Consider the following 16,974-nt stretch of genomic DNA (forward strand, 5'->3'; position numbering starts at 1 on the left):
AGTCCCTCATTGAGGTACTCATGAGGTACAATGAGGGACTGTGGCTTTTTTTTTTTTTTTAATGTATTCCCTGAGAGGGAAGGGAGAGACCCACTCCCAGTCCTACAGTATAGGAAGCCCAGATGTTTCCAGCCAGCTGGTCGATCTGCCCTAAGTAGAGCTCCGAGTGGACTAGAAATTTCTTAGGTGGAGGACCAAACTTTACTGTCTGTGAACAGCACAGTAATTTTTTAAGAACCGGTTTTGGCGTCAACCAGATCCTGGCTTGGAGTACTGGGGCTTGAACTCAGGGTCTTCACCTTGAGCCACTCCACCAACTCTATTTTTGTGAAGGGTTTTTCAAGATAGGGTCTCGCGAAACTATTTGCCTAGACTGGCTTTGAACTACCATCCTCCTGATCTCTGTCTCCTGAGTAGCTAGGATTACAGGCGTGAGCCACCGGCTCCCGGCTTGGAAGCTGGTTTTACCACTCAATAGCTGGGTGACGCTGGCTACTTGACCTCCTTAACCTGCTTCGGTCTGTAAAATGGGGATAGAGTGCCCCAGTCCTTTGATCTGCGGAAGTTAACTGAGATGTTTGCAGCCGAGCAGGCTGAGTGCTTGGAGAATCTCGCGTCCTGCGCAGGCGGAGTGCGGCCTGGGACGACTGTGAGAGTCCGCGTCAGAGCCACCAACACCGCAGGACGTGACGACTGCAGCGGTGGCAGCTGTCAGAGTTCCTTTGCCAGAGGCTGCAAATGCTATAAAAGTTGAACAGGGTTTTAACTCCAGGGAAGGGACTGCTTTTCATTTTAAACGTATTAAAATTTTAAATGCATTAAGATTGAAAATAAACCGGGCGCCGGTGGCTCTCGCCTGTAATCCTAGCTACTCAGGAGGCAGAGATCAGGAGGATCCCAGTTCAAAGCCAGCCCGGGGAATTAGTTCTCAAGACCCTAACTCGAAAATCCCATCACAAAAAAGTGCTGGTGGAGTGGCTCTGAGTTCAAATCCTAGTACTGAGGAAAAAATTGACAATAGCTTTTCAATAAGTACATCTTAAGAGGGAAATGCCTGACAGCGATTTGGGGCTCAAAAAATAAGTACATCTTAAGAGGGAAATGCCTGACAGCGATTTGGGGCTCAGGGATGGGGTTCCTCCCTTGCCACAGCACTTTGAGGCTGGCTCCTCCGCACGCCCTGGGTTTGGGGCGGGTTCGGGGCGGGTTTGGGGTGGGTTGTTCCCGCCTCCCGCCGCGGAGGAGGGTCGGGGCTCGGGGCTCGGGGCTCGGGCCGGGCCGTTGCGGCGGTTCCGGGATCCGGATCGGGACCCGGAGCGCACGGTGTGGCGGGCGGGCGCCATGCTGCAGAAGCGGGAGAAGGTGCTGCTGCTGAGGACCTTCCAGGGCCGCACGCTGCGCATCGTGCGCGAGCACTACCTGCGGCCCTGCGTGCCGTGCCACAGCCCGCTGTGCCCGCAGCCCGCAGCCTGCCGCAACGGTCAGGGCCGCGCCGGCCGGGGACGGGGCCGGGGACGGGGACGGGGCGGGACGGGGCGGGACGGGCCTGGCGGAGCCCGCGGAGCCGCGGCCTGGCGCAGCGGGGCGGCCGGGCGCGAGCGAGGGCGGCCGGGCAGGGCCGGCCCCGCAGCCTCCGCCCCGTCCCCGCCGAGGACCCTCGCCCCGCCGCTTGACACGAGGGTGCAGAGCTGTCCGCGCCCACGCCGGGGCCACCGACGCGGGGGAGCCTCTTCGCCAAGGTCACCGCGAAGGCGGATGGTGCTGCGCGGCGCCACCTAACTCCGCTCTGCAGGCCGAGCGTGGCCATCTAAGTCGCTTTTCCTCCCCCCTCGCTCCTCGGCGAAGGCTGCGGTGACAAGGTGGCTGCAGTCTCACTTACAGCTCGCCTACCTGGGTATAGCTCTCGGCTGGGCTGGGTGGAAACCCCTCGATTGCCCACTGCTAGCACCGAGCACCCGTTCTAGCAGTTCTGTCTTTCTGGCCCTTGGAAACTTGGCAGTGTTCGAAAGCTGGACACAACCCGCTTGAAATTGCGGGGCACACACAAGTGTGCTCGTGAGTGCGTGTCAGCCACGAGTTAACATAACCGCCTCCTGCTGAAGATGTACTTGTCTGCTTTTGAAAATAGCATTCATCCTCTCCTGCACCGGTGGCGACACCCTAAGCCATGTTGAGCTTGTATTTATCACAGCGTCAAAAAGAAAAAGAAAAAAACTACTGAACCTCCCTGAACTTTGGGCCTCAACCAAAGTAGATTTGTCTTGCCTTTTAAAAACTTCAAGGTAGAATTAAGATCGGAAGTTTATTCTGCCCACCGGGGCACATGACATTGAAATAGTAATAAACCAGGCTGGCAAATGTTACCTAATCTCGTCCATCTTGATTTATGTTTCAGATGGGAAGCTCTTGTCTAGTGACGTGACTCATTATGTGATCCCAGACTGGAAAGTTGTTCAAGATTACCTTGAGGTCCTGGAGTTTCTGGAGTTGAAGGGAATTATCTTCATGCAAACAGCTTGTCAAGCTGTGCAGCATCAAAGAGGCCGCAGGTAGCGTTTTGCACTATTTATTTATTTATGGGTTGGATTCCCACACCCCTCCCTTTGGAAAAGGTCCCTTGTTGGATGAGGAAGGGAGGAATTCAATATTTTGTCAGAAAGGATTTTTGAAACTAATTTGGTATTCTCTTTGCTAGTGCGGAATGCGGTAACATTTTATAGTTCTGCTTCAACACCTGCTCTAAAGATCCAACTGCAGATCAATATGCTGCAGTGTCCCCAGTATGTAGATTTGAAGATTCTAGTGTGGCTTAGCTTTCGTTTGCGTTTTTATAGAAGCAGGATTATTGCTTTGTTGTTGTTTTTTGCTGATAATGTATCTTATTTAGTCTTATTTAGAGATACAGTGTTTCAGGAGCATACATTCTTTTCTTAGGACAATTTTAGACTCTTTTATTGTGAATGCAAGTTGTACCTGTAATGACTTATTCAATGAAATCAGAAATAACTTGTTATTATTTTAGATTACTAGTGTAACATCAGCCATAGTAATTGTATTTGCTAAACAAAACGTGTCTTATTGAACCAGTCTAAAATGCTTGCCTTTCACCTAAATGAAGAATAGTTGTCCGCTCTTTATACAAATACTGTAAAATACAGTTTTGCTTCATTTAAAATTGGGAAAGGTTTTATGATTTGAACTTATGACTGTGTAGAAATAGCCTATTAGAAACATATATCCAATCTCTTAGCAGTCCAAGTTATTAAATAAGCAGAAACTATGTGTTTTTTGATAATGTCGTGGTTTCTTCAAACCTTGGTAGTAAAAGATGAAGTGTTTTTATTTGTAGATGAAAATGATAAAATGTCCTTATGATATGCTCTGTTCAAAAAAATATACGTTAACTAGATTGCATGCAGGCCTTCTTCAGATGGAATATTTAAAATGAGCTTCTGGTTGATTTTGTTCAGACACAAAGATATGGATGTTTACACACTTCCAGGTTTAAATGCTGCTCCAGGTGTCGTATTTCAGTCTCTGCTTCTAAAATCGATTTGCTGCTATCTTTCAGATTGCTAACACACTGCGAGCCCTTTCAACTTCTGTCTTCTAAAATATCTTAAATGTTAAGGATGGTTTTAAAAACCAATTCTTGCAACATTCAAAGACAAAGAATTGGAATTTTTTAAAAATTTCTTTTATTCATATGTGCATACGATGTTTGGGTCATTTCTCCCCCCTTCCCCGCCAAGAACTGGAGTTTTAATGTCATTTCTCCTGAACATTTCAAAAGTAGTTAACTTGAAAACTTCACCTGTCTGTGGGTGTCCTGTATGTGAAAACAGAAGAGCAAGGCGGGATGAACTGGCCTTCCTGGTAGCACCCTGGGTGATCCACTTATCAGCACTGTTGGAAATCCTAGTCCCAGGCCTTGGGGAATACAAAAGAAAGTCTTCTCTCAACAAGCCTATTGTCTGGTTGAGGTTAGGTGCAAGAGACAGCCATCCAAAGTACAGAAGCATATGTGAGTGTGGGGGTTCACCAGAAAGCCTTCTGGGAGAAATGGGTTGGAGACTGCTCTTACTGAGTCTATTCTGAAGGCAACTGATGAAGAGGCAAGTTTGGGGCTTGGCACTTGGTTTACCTGTGAAGCAACCAGCATGAGCATTTACATTAGCAGTGAAATAACCAAAATTTCCTAAGCCCTAGAAAGTGGCATATTTTGAAAATTAATTTTAAAATTGATGATAGATCCAGAGATTTGCTTTTTTAAAGGTTTTCATAAATGTTAAGTGTGAGTCACTTGGCTTTTTTTTTTTTTTTTTTTGATGATACTGGGGTTTGAACTCAGGGCCTTGTGCTTTCTAGCAGGTGCTCTACCACTTGAGGCACTCCGCCAGCTCTTTCTGCATTGGTTATTTCTGAGATAGGTCCCACTGTATTCCCAGGCCAGCCTGGACTCCCATCCTCCTGTTTGTGCTTCTTCCACATAGCTAAGGTGATAGGCAGCATGTCACCAGGCCCAGCTTTTTTTGGGTTGAGATGGGGTCTTGTAAACTTTTTGCTTGAGCTGGCCTTGAACCAAGATCCTCCCAATCTCTGCCTTCTGAGTAGCTTGGATTACAGGATTGAGCCACCTACAATCCCACACTTGATTTTTAACTTGACAAAAATTGTATGTATTTATGGTGTACACACAAGCTAATTAACACATGCATTGCTGCACATAGTGTATTTTTTTTCCAGTACTGGGGTTTGAACTCAGGGCCCTTTTTTGTGATGGGTTTCTTTGAGATAGGGCCTCATAAACTATTTGCCTGGGCTGACTTTGAACCAGGACCCATCTGATCTCTGCCTCCTGAGTAGCTAGGATTGCAAGTGTGACTTTTTGTTTTGTGTTTTTGAGACCCCAGGCTGACCTCAAATTCTCAGTCTTCCTGCCTTAGCCTCCTGAGGGCTGGGATTATATGTATATACCACCCTGCCCAGCTACTTGGCATTTTTTTGTGATGAGAATTGATTTTTTATATTTAACCAGACTTCACTGAACAGAGGCTCTCTGGTGTTTTGTTTCATTTAATGTTGGGAAACACTTTTTTCTTTTTTATTTCTTTCTTGAAGGTTTTTGAAATGCCAGTAAGTAATCCAATAAAGTTTAGGGACACTGTTGCATGGCAAAGCTTTGTTGGTTAATCATACCAGGTATGGTTTGGCATCTGGTATATGATGTTTTGCTTTCTCCTTCTGATTTCCTTCTGAATACCTTCTGTAGAACTATAGAAAGTCTCAACAGCTCATGCCTCAGTTTCTTGGTGGTATGTAACATTGGAACCACAGGATGTTACAGTTGAGGAGCTCTGCAGGGTCATATGACATTGGGGTTACTCAGCATGAGTGGCACCAGCATAGCCCCCACTTGCCAGAGAGCAAGGGAGGGCTTTCCTGCTGGAGACGCCTGTGCTGAGCTCTAAGGGCCCAGTAGGAGACCAGGCAAAGGAGGAAAGCCTTCCAGGCAGAGGCAGCAGCCTGTGTGTGATGGTCCATAAAGGGAGGTGGAATGCTCAAGGGATTGAGAGAAGGGATGGTGGAGTGGCTTAAGTGATAGAGCGCCTGCCTTGCGAGCGCAAGGCCCTGAGTTCAAACCTCAATACTGCCAAAATAAAAGAGAACTCTGGGGTCAGATGGAAAGACTCATGGGCCATGGGGATGTCAGGGAAGGGTCTAGCGCAGGGTGGGATACCATGATCAAGCTCTTGTTTTAACCAGATTACTGGGCTAGCTGGAGAAGAGGCCAGGAGAAGAGGGAGGAGGCTACTGCTGTAGTCTAGATGAGAGATGTATTAGTCTTTTTTTGTGTTACCAGAGGCAGTTTTCTTGTATCTCATGATTCAGGAGGTCCAAAGTGGAGGGGACACATCTGTGATGGCCTTCCTGCTGACAGTCAGTGATGCCGTGCACAAGAGACAAAGAGCACAGTGTATCTGTGTGTCCTCTGGCCTCCCTCATAAAGTCACCAGTAATTCAGTTCTGAAGGGTCCCCCCTGATGACCTCGCCTAATCCTAACCATTTGCCAAAGGCCCTACCTCTGAACACATACTGGGTCTACTTTTCCATCCTCGCAGTATCACATAATGGGGATTAAATATCATCACACAGACCCAGGCCCTGCCGTAGATGTTGGTGACTTAGACATGGAGAGAAATGGGCATTTTCAGAACTGTTTAGTAGGTAAAAATGTATCAAACTTCCCAAGTGTATAGCCAATAGAAATGGATACATTGTCCACGTTGAAACAAAACACTGTGTGTAATACTCATAGTCACTTCATTAATGATATCCAAAAAGTAGAAGCAACCAAAGTGGCCATCAACTTGTAATGTTTGAGCAAAATGTGATATATCCAAACAATGGAATATTATTCAACTATAAAAATGAGTTACATCCATGTTAAAACATGTTTGAGCCTTGAAAATATGCTAAGTGACACAAGCCAACTACATATGCAAAACATTGTATATTGGATAATTTTATTAATATAAGATATCCTGAGTAGGCAATTCAATACAGACAGAAAGTAGATAGTGGTTGCCAGGCTGGGGGCCAAAGGGAGTGGGGAATGATGGGTACAGGTTTCCTTTCAGGGTGATGAAATTGGTCTGGAATTAGATGGCAGTGATGGTTGCCTGACTTTGTGACTGTACTAAAAACTCTTGAAAGGTACATTTTGAAAAGGTAAATGACTTTTATAGCATGTAAATTATATCATAGTACAGCTGTCATTTTTTTGGATAGTAGTGGGGCTTGAACTCAGGGCCTCACGCTTGCTATGCAGGTGTTCTCCTACTTGAGCCCCTCCACCAGCCCATCCAGCTGTTACTTTTAAAATTCTGTAGAATAAAGTGATGGATTTGGATATGTAAGATGGGGAGCAGGTGGTGTCAAGGATAGGGCCAAGATGTTTATAAAACTGGGCAGAGAAAGGACACGAGAGGAGGATGAAGGCAGAGGGCTGAGTCAGGGTCCAGAGCTGGAGGTGTTCTTGAGCCTTCAGAGGGGCAGCACTGACACAGACAGCCATGTAGACGGAAGGCATGTGCTACTCAGTTGTCTGTTACTATGATAGATACCTGAGATAATTAACTTGCAAAGAGAAAAGTTTATTTTGAAGGTTCCAGTCCACAATCCATTTGCCCCATTGTTTGTAGGCCTGTGATGAGGCAGCACATTGTGGCAGGGGTGGTGGCAGAGCAGAATCACTCATGTTATAGCCAGGAAGCAAAAGAAGAGGAAAGGGCCAGGGTCCACAGATCTTTTCTTTTCTTTTCTTTTGTGGTACTGGGGTTTGAACTCAGGGCCTACACCTTGAGCCACTTCACCAGCCCTTTTTGGGGTTGGATATTTTTGAGATAGGATCTTACAAACTATTTGCCTGGGCTGGCTTCGAGCCACGATCCTCCTGAGTAGCTTGGATTATAGGTGTGAACCACCTGCGCCTGGCTTCCCATATTCTTTCCAAGGATACACCCCCAGTGTCCTAAAGACCCTCCCACAAGGCCCTACCTCTTAAAGGTTCTCATTCCTCCAAGTAGCATGACCCTGGGGACCAAGCCTTCAACCCAGGGGCCTTTGGAGGACATCCAAGATCCAAACTATGGATCTTGCCGGGTGTGGTGGTGCATGTCTGTAATCTCAGCTATGGGAGGCTAAGGCACAAGAATCACAAGTTCAAGGCAACACTGCAAGATCCTCTTTAAAAAAAAAAAAGAAATTAAACTATAACAAAGTGGTCATCTGATGGTCCAAAATGTACTCTATAAAAATGCCTGAGAGTATGGCTAATATAATCAGAAATACAAACCTATCTTGTTAAAAACTCAAGGACCTCTGAAAGTGAGTCTAGGAGACCTCATCAGAGTGTTGCAAAGCCAGCTGAAGAAAGAGTTCAATTCAGAATTCACCTTGCTGTGCTTCTTCCCACTTTGACTTGGAGAGTGTAGTCAGCAGGGGAAGATGTCACGTCTGTAGACAAGGCCACCGTCGAATAAAAATAATACAAAATGCATATGAGCTGGACGTAACGGCATGCTCTTGTAGTTCCAGCACTCAAGAGGCAAAGCAGGAGGGTCACTTGAGCTCAGGAGTTTGAGACCAGGATGGGCAACTTCCTGTAATCCCAGCACTCAGGAGGCTGAGTCAGGAGGATCCTGAGTTTGAAGCCAGGCTGGGCTATGTAGTGAGACCCTTCTCAAAAAAGAAAGAAAGAGGGCTGGTGGAATGGCTCAAGTGGTAGAGTGCCTGCCTATCAAGCGTGAGGCCCTGAGTTCAAACCCCAGTACCACCACCAAAAAAAAAAAAAAGAGAAAGAAAGAAAGAAGTTAAGTCTAGCGGTCCCAAATAAGTCATTTGAATTTTTTTTTTTGGCAGCACTGGACTTTGAACTCAGGGCCTCTTACTTGTTAGGCAGGCATTCTACCATTTGAACCACTCCACCAGCCCTTTTTTATGTAGGGTCTCAGAGAACTATTTGCTCCAGGCTGGCTTCAAATCGAGATCCTCCTGATCTCTGCCTCCTGAGTAGCTAGGATTACAAGCCTGAGCTACCTGTGCCCAGCTACCTTTCACCATTCTTATGCGTCCAGCACAAAGGCATTAAGAACCTTGGTATTGTTGTGCAGCATCACCGTCACCGACACCATCACCATGACCATCAGCATCACCATTACCATCTCTAGAACCTTCTTATCTTCCCCACAAAATCCCTGAACCCTTTAAATGCTAGCTCCCCTCCTGATCCTCAGCCCCCAGGAACCATTCTACTCTCTGCCTCCCTGAGTTTGGCTATTCTAGGTACCACACAGTATTTGTCCCTTTGAGACTAGCTTCTGCCAGTCAGCATAATGTGTCAGGGTTTATCCAAATGACAGCAGGTGTCAGAATTTCTATCTGTTTTAAGGCTGAGTGACACATGCCACATTTGGTCATCCATTTGTTGTCATTAGGTCATGTCTACCTTTTGGCTGTCATGATCACTGCCACTGTGATGGTGGGTGTGCAGATGAGTTCCTGCTTTTGACTCTGGGGTGTATACAGTATTAGGTTTTGCTTGCCGTAGTTGGGGCTGCTGCACACATGGGCACTGGCCGACCCCAGGGGCTGCTTGCTGCAGGGGGTCTTTATTTTTTTTTAATTAATTAATTTATTTATTTTTGGGTAGGACTGGGGTTGGAATTCAGGGCTTTGTGCTGGCAAAGCAGATGCTCTACCATTTGAGCCAACAGGGGTGGTAATTTGTCAACAAATAACCCAGTGAATTCCAGGGCTTTATTGGGGGTGTACAAAATAGAATGTTAGGTAAATTGTCTTTGGCGATGTCTTAGCCAAAGCCTTTTGTGGGTAGAAGTGGGGGAGAAGGAGGACAGAAGCTGTAACCACCATTTATTGGGAACCAGCTCCTTCAACAATGCAAGAGGGAGGGCACAGTCCTCACGACCTGTTTTCTCTGAAATAGTAAATTACAGATGCTTATGAGACATCTCTTCCAACATCTTTATTGCTTAACAAATAAGTGCTCATTACAGAAATGTATCAGGCAGAAATTAAAAACCTACTGTATCCGCCTGCAAACTGACCACTGTTAACGATGCACTGTAGGTTCTTCTAAGAGATTTTTTTAAATGAGTTTTAAGGGTTGGAGGCATGGTGACTGGTAGAGTGCCTGCCTACCAAGTGTGAAGCCCTGAGTTCAAACCCCAGTACAACAACAAAAATATGAGTTTTAAATATGTCTTTGCAATGATGGGAACTGTACTAACTTGGTATGTTCTACCAATCTTGATGGGGTGGTTTGCACAAAGGAAGTTCTGTTAAGAAACATTGTCATTGGTAGAGATGAGAGTGAATTCCTTTGTGTACTCTGACATTTTATAATGCTGGCCATTAAACCCAGGTGTCAAGCATGCAGACAAGTGCCAGTGCCACTAAGCTGACACCCTATGCTTGTTCTTTTTAAGGTGACTCAAAACTAGCATTACTAAGAAAATAAAATCAATGTTTTTTATTTTCTAATGAAGGACAAGACCACCCAGATGTTGGTGGCTAGTATTTATTTAGATAGGGTAAGTTGGGGGGTTCTGTCTTTGCTTAAATGAAAAGGTTTTAGGTTTTTTTGTTTTTGGTAGTACTTGGGTTTGAACTCAGGGCCTCACGATTGCTAGCAGATGCTCTACCACTTGAGCCACTTTGTAGCTTTTTTTTTTTTTTTTTTTTGCATTGGGTATTTTCAAGATAGGGTCTCTTAAATTATTTGTCTGGCTGACCTCAAACTGCAGTCTTCCTGATCTCTACCTCCAGAGTGGCTACAATTACAGGTGTGAGCCACTGGTACCCAGCTAAAGACTCATTTCTTAAAAATCCCATGGTGGCAGACTGGAGGTGAGGAGGGAAGGTGTCAATTTTATTGCATTAAAACACATGTTACATGTCGTCATCTGCCTTGAATAGCTTAGATGTTAACATCTGGATTTTTCTTTTATTATTCATATGTGCATACAAGGCTTGGGTCATTTCTCCCCCCTGTCCCCACCCCCTCCCTTACCACCCACTCCGCCCTCCCTCTCCCCCCCACCCCCTCAATACCCAGCAGAAACTATTTTGCCCTTAGCTCTCATTTTGTTGAAGAGAGAGTATAAGCAATAATAGGAAGGAACAAGGGTTTTTGCTGATTGAGATAAGGATAGCTATACAGGGCATTGACTCACATTGATTTCCTGTGCGTGTGTAACATCTGGATTAATACGAATTCATTTATAAGTTAACAATTGACTTCTGGGGCTGGGGAGTGGCTCAGTGGAGAGTGCTTGCCTAGCATGTGAGGCTTTGGGTTGGAGAACCAGCTCCACAAAACAAACAAAATCCCCAATTCACATCCTTTAAAGCCACTGATGGAATTTTTTCTGTAATTTCATATTACCTAGACCTCCTTAGAAACTGACCCATAGAGGCTCACCATTTGAGTTGTGACTTTGGCTGGCATTGCTGGAAGGATCTCTCGGTCCTTACAACTCCACTAGTTGTCTGAAAGGTGAGGCTAGCTTTCCTTTGTGCAAATCAGGGTGGCTGCATAAACAAAATTCTCCAGTAAACCCCAAACTAACTTAACACGCATGTTAAAAAAAAAAAAGAAAACCATAAAAAGTAAAACGTTATCAATGCTTAATTCCATTTATAAAACAAAGTGAGGTACAAAGTTTAAACGCCAGGTTCTCTGCCTGCCTCTGTGTACACAGGCTTTGAAGAGGGGCAAGGTGACGTAATTACATAGGGAGAAATGAGGTTTAATTAATCTGCAAACTAATACATGAGGCCCTGCCCAAGCGCATTCCAGCAGGCACAGCTGAGAAACAGTAACTCTGAGTACACTGAGGCCAATATAAAGAATTATTTTGGGGGTTGGAGGGGTGGTTTCTGTTGGTTTGGGTTTTTGATTTTAGACACTCTCATTTGCTCTGAAACATCTCATCTTTTTTTTGATCCTGGGCAGGAGATGGCAGGAGATGAGTACTCACTGTTGGATTTGTTTTCCTCCTCTGTGTTACAGACAGTATAACAAATTGCGAAACCTGCTGAAGGATGCGCGTCACGACTGTATTCTCTTCGCCAATGAATTCCAGCAGCACTGCTACCTCCCTCGGGAAGGAGGGGAGCCCATGGAGAAGTGGCAGACCAGGTGTGGCCCCGGGTAGCTGCAGTCTCCACTCTGTGCCTTCCCATTGCCTCTCCCGTGGCTGTTTGCGAGTTGACCTAAAGAGTATGCTAGCATAAACCACCGATTACTCTAGAACCATGGTTAATACTGACATGCTTAATGAATCGATGCTTTAGAAATTCATTTGCATACATAATTATTATATTTTTTAAATTGTAATTAAAGAGATGGAGGCACCCTGAGCAAGTTTGCCCAGACCCAAATCTGGCAGGAATCTTCTAGTGATTTTAGAAGTTACAACCTGGGCTGGTGGAGTGGCTCAAGTGGTAGAATACCCATCTAGAGGTTAGAACCTTAAGGCTAGGGGGGAGGAAGGGTCTGCTTTGAAGCTAATAAGATTGTCTGCTTCATTTAATATTCTTATCCAGTCTCATTAAGTGGAAACTGTTCTAGGAACTACAGTGTCTTGGTTTAGGTCCACCTGAAAGCAAAGCCTGAGGCAAGCGTTTGGGAGTGGGCTGTTTGTGGGGAGAGATTCCCAAAGGCAGGAGTGAGGACTAGGGGAGTGAGCCCAGGAAGGAAGCAGCAGAGGGTGTGAGTGTATGACACAAAGGCCCAGCCAGGCCTTCTGGGGACCAGAGAAGCCTATCAAATGCCACAGAAGGCACCACCAAGGCAGGGGCTGGTGCCCTTTCATCAAAGGTCCTTCCCCAGGGGCATTGACCCCATTCTGTGGTTCTTTGACATGTGATGGAACTGCAGCCACATCAGAGATGGGCCCAGGGTGTAGAAGTTGGGCGCCAGTGGCCTCTGCCACAGTCTGTGTGGGACAAAGGGACCTTATGCTTTATGTCTTATCTGTGCAGAACATTTTAGCCATCTTTTCCTTTGCAATTATTTATGTTACAACCATTAAATATTTCAGCTCTCCAAAGCAAAATAATCACTGACGTATACATTCTTAGTGATCATCCCCAAGTTCCTAGGGGCTCAGTACCAGAAAGGAAAAAGCAAGCTTCTCTAGATTGTGTCATAAGGTACTCCTCCAAGTGATCACAGTTACTCACTACACTGCTTTGCACGTAGTAGATGCTCAGTAAATGCTGGCTGAGTGTGAACACGCGCACATGCACGCACACACACACACACACACACACACACACACCAGTGCAGAGGGACCTACCTAACGCCTTGTTTGCAAAAAGGGAGGCAGATGCCTGCGGAGACGGCCTTCACGTTTGTACACCTCTTTGGAAACATACTCCAGCCTGCAAGCTCTCCAGACCTAGACTCTGGCTCTCTCCTGGAAAATTCCAGGCATCTCACATGGTCTGTCAGACCCTACTGGATTACCATCTTCAGCTACTTACAGGTTTTCTTTCTTCATCTTTCCTACTGTCACTTGTCATCTATGTGGTGCTCTGTGGCTCTGCCCTGTACTTGAAAGATGACAGAGCATCGTGGTTTCTAGGAGAGTTAAAAAATGAAAGTCATTGCTGTGAGGTCTTAGGGAAGAAGAGATGCTGGGTGCTTTCTGATTGTCTTTTTATTCCCCAAAGGACTCAGCCCAAGGCTTAGTTAATATGGCTATTCTGAAAGTGTTTGTTGAGTGAATAAATAAATGAGCGGTTATCTACATGTACAACAGGATGGCAGATTAACAGCCAGATGTGAAATTCTGAACCACAGCTGTCTGTGGCCTTGGGAGGGCTCACTCTCCCTTGCTTTTCCAGGAGCATATACAATGCAGCTGTCTGGTACTGTCACCATTGCCAGGACAGAATGCCAATCGTCATGGTGACAGAAGATGAGGAGGCCATTCAGCAGTACGGAAGTGAAACAAAAGGAGTGTTTGTGATTTCCTTCAAGGTATTTCCAGCAGTTGCGGTTGTAAGTGTGCGCGTGTGCACACACCCACACTCACATTCATTTCCTAAGTTGCACTCCTAGGCTCTAGATCCCTTTGGCAGCCCAGAAAAGAGAAAGTAAAGACAAAGACTTTAAGATGGTCCCTATCCTTGACTAACCAACTAAGTAACCTCGACTTTAGCAAGTTTGGGCTGCAACTCCTGTGACTGCGAGGCTCACAGCACCCACCACCAGCCTGCTAAGCCCCTGCTCACAGCACTCTCATGTTTTGTTTTGTTTTTCGGGGTTTTTTTTTTTTAGTGCTGGGAATTGAACCCAGGGCCTTTCACAGCCTAAGCACACACTGTACCACTGAGCTGAACCCCACCTCCTCAACTAACGTTTGCACTAATTACAGCAATGGTACCTATTGTGATTGTGATGAGGATGAAGATGATGGTGAGAGGTTGAGTAAGACTGTCAGTGCTCTTATTTTTACCTACAAAATGGCAGTTCTACGTTTCTACCTCATTGTAATAACCAACAGTTACCTGTGCCAAGCAAAAATGTGCTCGCTTCGGCAGCACATATGATGAGTGTTATTGAAGGAATAATCCACGTAAACAAGCGCGATATCCCACTTAATTCTTGCAGCAATGCTATGAGGTCGTGCCAGCATCCTGTCTTATTGGTAAGGAAAAGGAAGTACAGGAAGGCTAGCCGCTTGCCCAGGGTCACTAGGTAGACCTCGGTAGCACTAGGATCAGCACCCAGGCAGCCTGACCGAAGTTCCAGGACCACCACACTCAACTGCTTCCTAAATTACACTTCTGGATGCCACACGAAACGCAAACCGATTGGAGGCCAGTCTTCTTGTTCAGCTGTCCCTTATTCTTCCCACCTGTGTGTTCCTGGGGGTCAGTAGGGACACGTGAAGGACTGCCATGTGGTATTATTTACGTGAAGACTGTCCACAGACAGGAGTGGCATTTTCAGTGCCAGGTCTGCAGGCTGTCATAGCGACACAGTTCTTCCTGTCTCCAAAGCACCTTTTGAGAGACTAGGACGACTGGTAATCTCTCAGTAGATGGCTAGTCTCCCTGTCTGCCGGGTTGGTCAATCAAGTTCTACTGACTCATTCATTTTTTGATGCAGAAACGGGTGAGGCCCCCCATTATCCCTGTCAGTTTACAGAAAAACTAGCTGGATTTTGAATTGTAGATTCTATAAGGGTTCCCATGTGCGCGTGTTGCTAAAGATTTGCCAATAGGATTTTCTTGGCCCTGCTATAAAAAAGTATTCTGGCATGCCAGAGAATTCCGGGGGCACTAGATATTAATGGCAGCGTCACTTGTTTTTTCTGTGGCAATATATCATGTCTTGTTCCTGCAGAGGACAGTTGACTAAAATTACATTTTTCTACTTTTTGTGAAAATTACTTTTCTTTGTAGTCCAGTAGTATAGGACAGTTTTATTTTGCATAGTGTTTTTTTAGCAAATGGTGTGACCAAGGACCTCATAGAGGTGAATGATAGCAAAGATTGTGACATTCAGATGTGAGGAAGTCCAGAATCTTCTTTGAGGACATGAAGTTAGATGTAGAAGAACGAAGACAACACATGGCCGTGAAGATGTGGTTCAATGACAGAAGTTTGGTGTTGATCAGTGATACATGACTGTAGAATTGGGGAACTGACATCAGCACAGACAGAACTTCTGGAAGGATGAAGGGAAGAAAGGAAGCCCTAAAATTAATGGAAGAAGTGCTGGACTTGACAAAAAGGTTGATTTCTTTGCAATTCAAGAAAAGAAAATGTGCTGGACTCTACCGTAGACTTAAAACTACATCCAAAGAGATAAGAATACACGTGCAGAAGCTTTTTCTGTCCGCTCCCTGTAGCCATTATCTACAGCAGTGGATGCGTGGAAAGAGAGGCTGCCTGGATGTGGGATGCGTGCAAAGAGGCTGCCTGGACATGTGTGCGTGGAAAGAGAGGATGCCTGGACGTGGGATGTGTGGAAAGAGAGGCTGCCTGGATGTGGGATGCGTGCAAAGAGGCTGCCTGGACGTGGGATGTGTGGAAAGAGAGGCTGCCTGGACATGTGTGCGTGGAAAGAGAGGCTGCCTGGACATGGGATGTGTGGAAAGAGAGGCTGCCTGGACGTGGGATGTGTGGAAAGAGAGGCTGCCTGGACGTGGGATGTGTGGAAAGAGAGGCTGCCTGGACGTGGGATGTGTGGAAAGAGAGGCTGCCTGGACATGTGTGCATGGAAAGAGAGGCTGCCTGGATGTGGGATGCATGGAAAGAGGCTGCCTGGACATGTGTGCGTGGAAAGAGAGGCTGCCTGGACGTGTGTGCATGGAAAGAGAGGCTGCCTGGATGTGGGATGCGTGGAAAGAGAGGCTGCCTGGATGTGGGATGCGTGGAAAGAGAGGCTGCCTGGACGTGTGTGTGCCATGCCCACGCCCACAGCCATGTGCATGTGAACAGGGAGACAGCGTTGCAAGTGCAGAGACTGGAGATGGAAGGGGCCATGGCGGATCGCCTCCTTCCCCGGGGCTGCTTTGCCAAGGCTCGGGGATTAATGAGATGGCAGAAGAGGAACTGGTGGGGTTGCTAGGCAGGACTTCTGTGCTGTGACGAAGAGTGACCATCTTCTGACCGTGTTTCTCTGTGCCTTCTCTCAATGCAGAGTTATCTGGACAATTTCTGGCCAGATTTAAAGGCTGCCCGTGAACTCTGTGACTCTATCCTTCAGTCACGCCGGGAGAGAGAGAGTGAAAGTCAGGAGAGTCATGGGAAGGAGTACCCCGAACATCTTCCTCCAGAAGTGCTAGAAGCAGGGATCAAATCTGGGTGCTATGTCCAGGTGAGAGTGCTTATGCAGAGTCCATGTCAGCTCCAGCCGGCATCTTCTCTTGCTCTTTCCCTTTCTTTTTTCTTCCTCTCCCTCCTTCTCTTTCTTTTTCTGTCTCTTTCTCTTCCCCCTTCCCTCCCCTCCTCCCCTACCTCATCTTCCCTCCCCTGCCCTCCTCATTTCCTGTGACTGGCCTTTGAAGTTCAAAGGCCACTTACAAGATGGTTGTGAGTGAGCCAGGGTGCCATTCTTCTGTAGCCCTTGCAGCTGCTCTGTGATGGTCTTGATTGTGTTGTGTGCTGGGTGCCATGGAAGTGGAGTGTGGGAGTGACCTTGTAAATGGCTCTGTCACTAAGAAAGAAACCTAACTTTGAATCAAGATGAGGCGGCTTAACAGCGTTATAAAACCTGCAAAATTTAGCTTTGCTCCTTTGCCATTTCCCACCTATTTCAAAGGCCTCATTGTGATCCCCCAGGACCTAGAACCCAGGCACGGTCAGGACTTTGGAAGGAACTGGACATAGTTATTATCCAGCTTTCAATAATTTTACACACACTCGTG

At 46.3% G+C, this 16,974-nt stretch overlaps 1 protein-coding gene and 1 non-coding gene across 7 annotated transcripts in view; both read left to right on the forward strand.

Annotated features, from left to right (window-relative positions):
- The first annotated feature begins 1,238 nt into the window (after positions 1–1,238).
- Dis3l (DIS3 like exosome 3'-5' exoribonuclease) overlaps positions 1,239–16,974 on the forward strand; it is a 49,192-nt gene continuing 33,456 nt past the window's right edge. Inside the window, exons 1-5 of one of the 6 annotated variants that reach the window (XR_012445515.1) lie at positions 1,239–1,480; positions 2,396–2,549; positions 11,598–11,726; positions 13,439–13,574; positions 16,248–16,424. Coding sequence is in view for 1 of the 6 variants with exons in the window: in XM_020180653.2 (XP_020036242.2) it covers positions 1,342–1,480; positions 2,396–2,549; positions 11,598–11,726; positions 13,439–13,574; positions 16,248–16,424 (735 nt within the window). In the remaining 5 variants the exon portion in view is untranslated. Of the gene's footprint in view, positions 1,481–1,642; positions 2,283–2,395; positions 2,550–11,597; positions 11,727–13,438; positions 13,575–16,247; positions 16,425–16,974 lie in introns of those variants that run through there. The other 5 variants (XR_012445516.1, XM_020180653.2, XR_012445517.1 and 2 more) reach the window with 5 other exon arrangements.
- On the forward strand, positions 8,270–8,342 carry Trnad-auc (transfer RNA aspartic acid (anticodon AUC)). The gene has a single exon. It is a non-coding gene; the product is annotated as a tRNA-Asp (tRNA).

The sequence above is a fragment of the Castor canadensis genome, chromosome 2 (genome assembly GCF_047511655.1).
Source record: "Castor canadensis chromosome 2, mCasCan1.hap1v2, whole genome shotgun sequence".
NCBI lineage: Eukaryota > Metazoa > Chordata > Mammalia > Rodentia > Castoridae > Castor > Castor canadensis.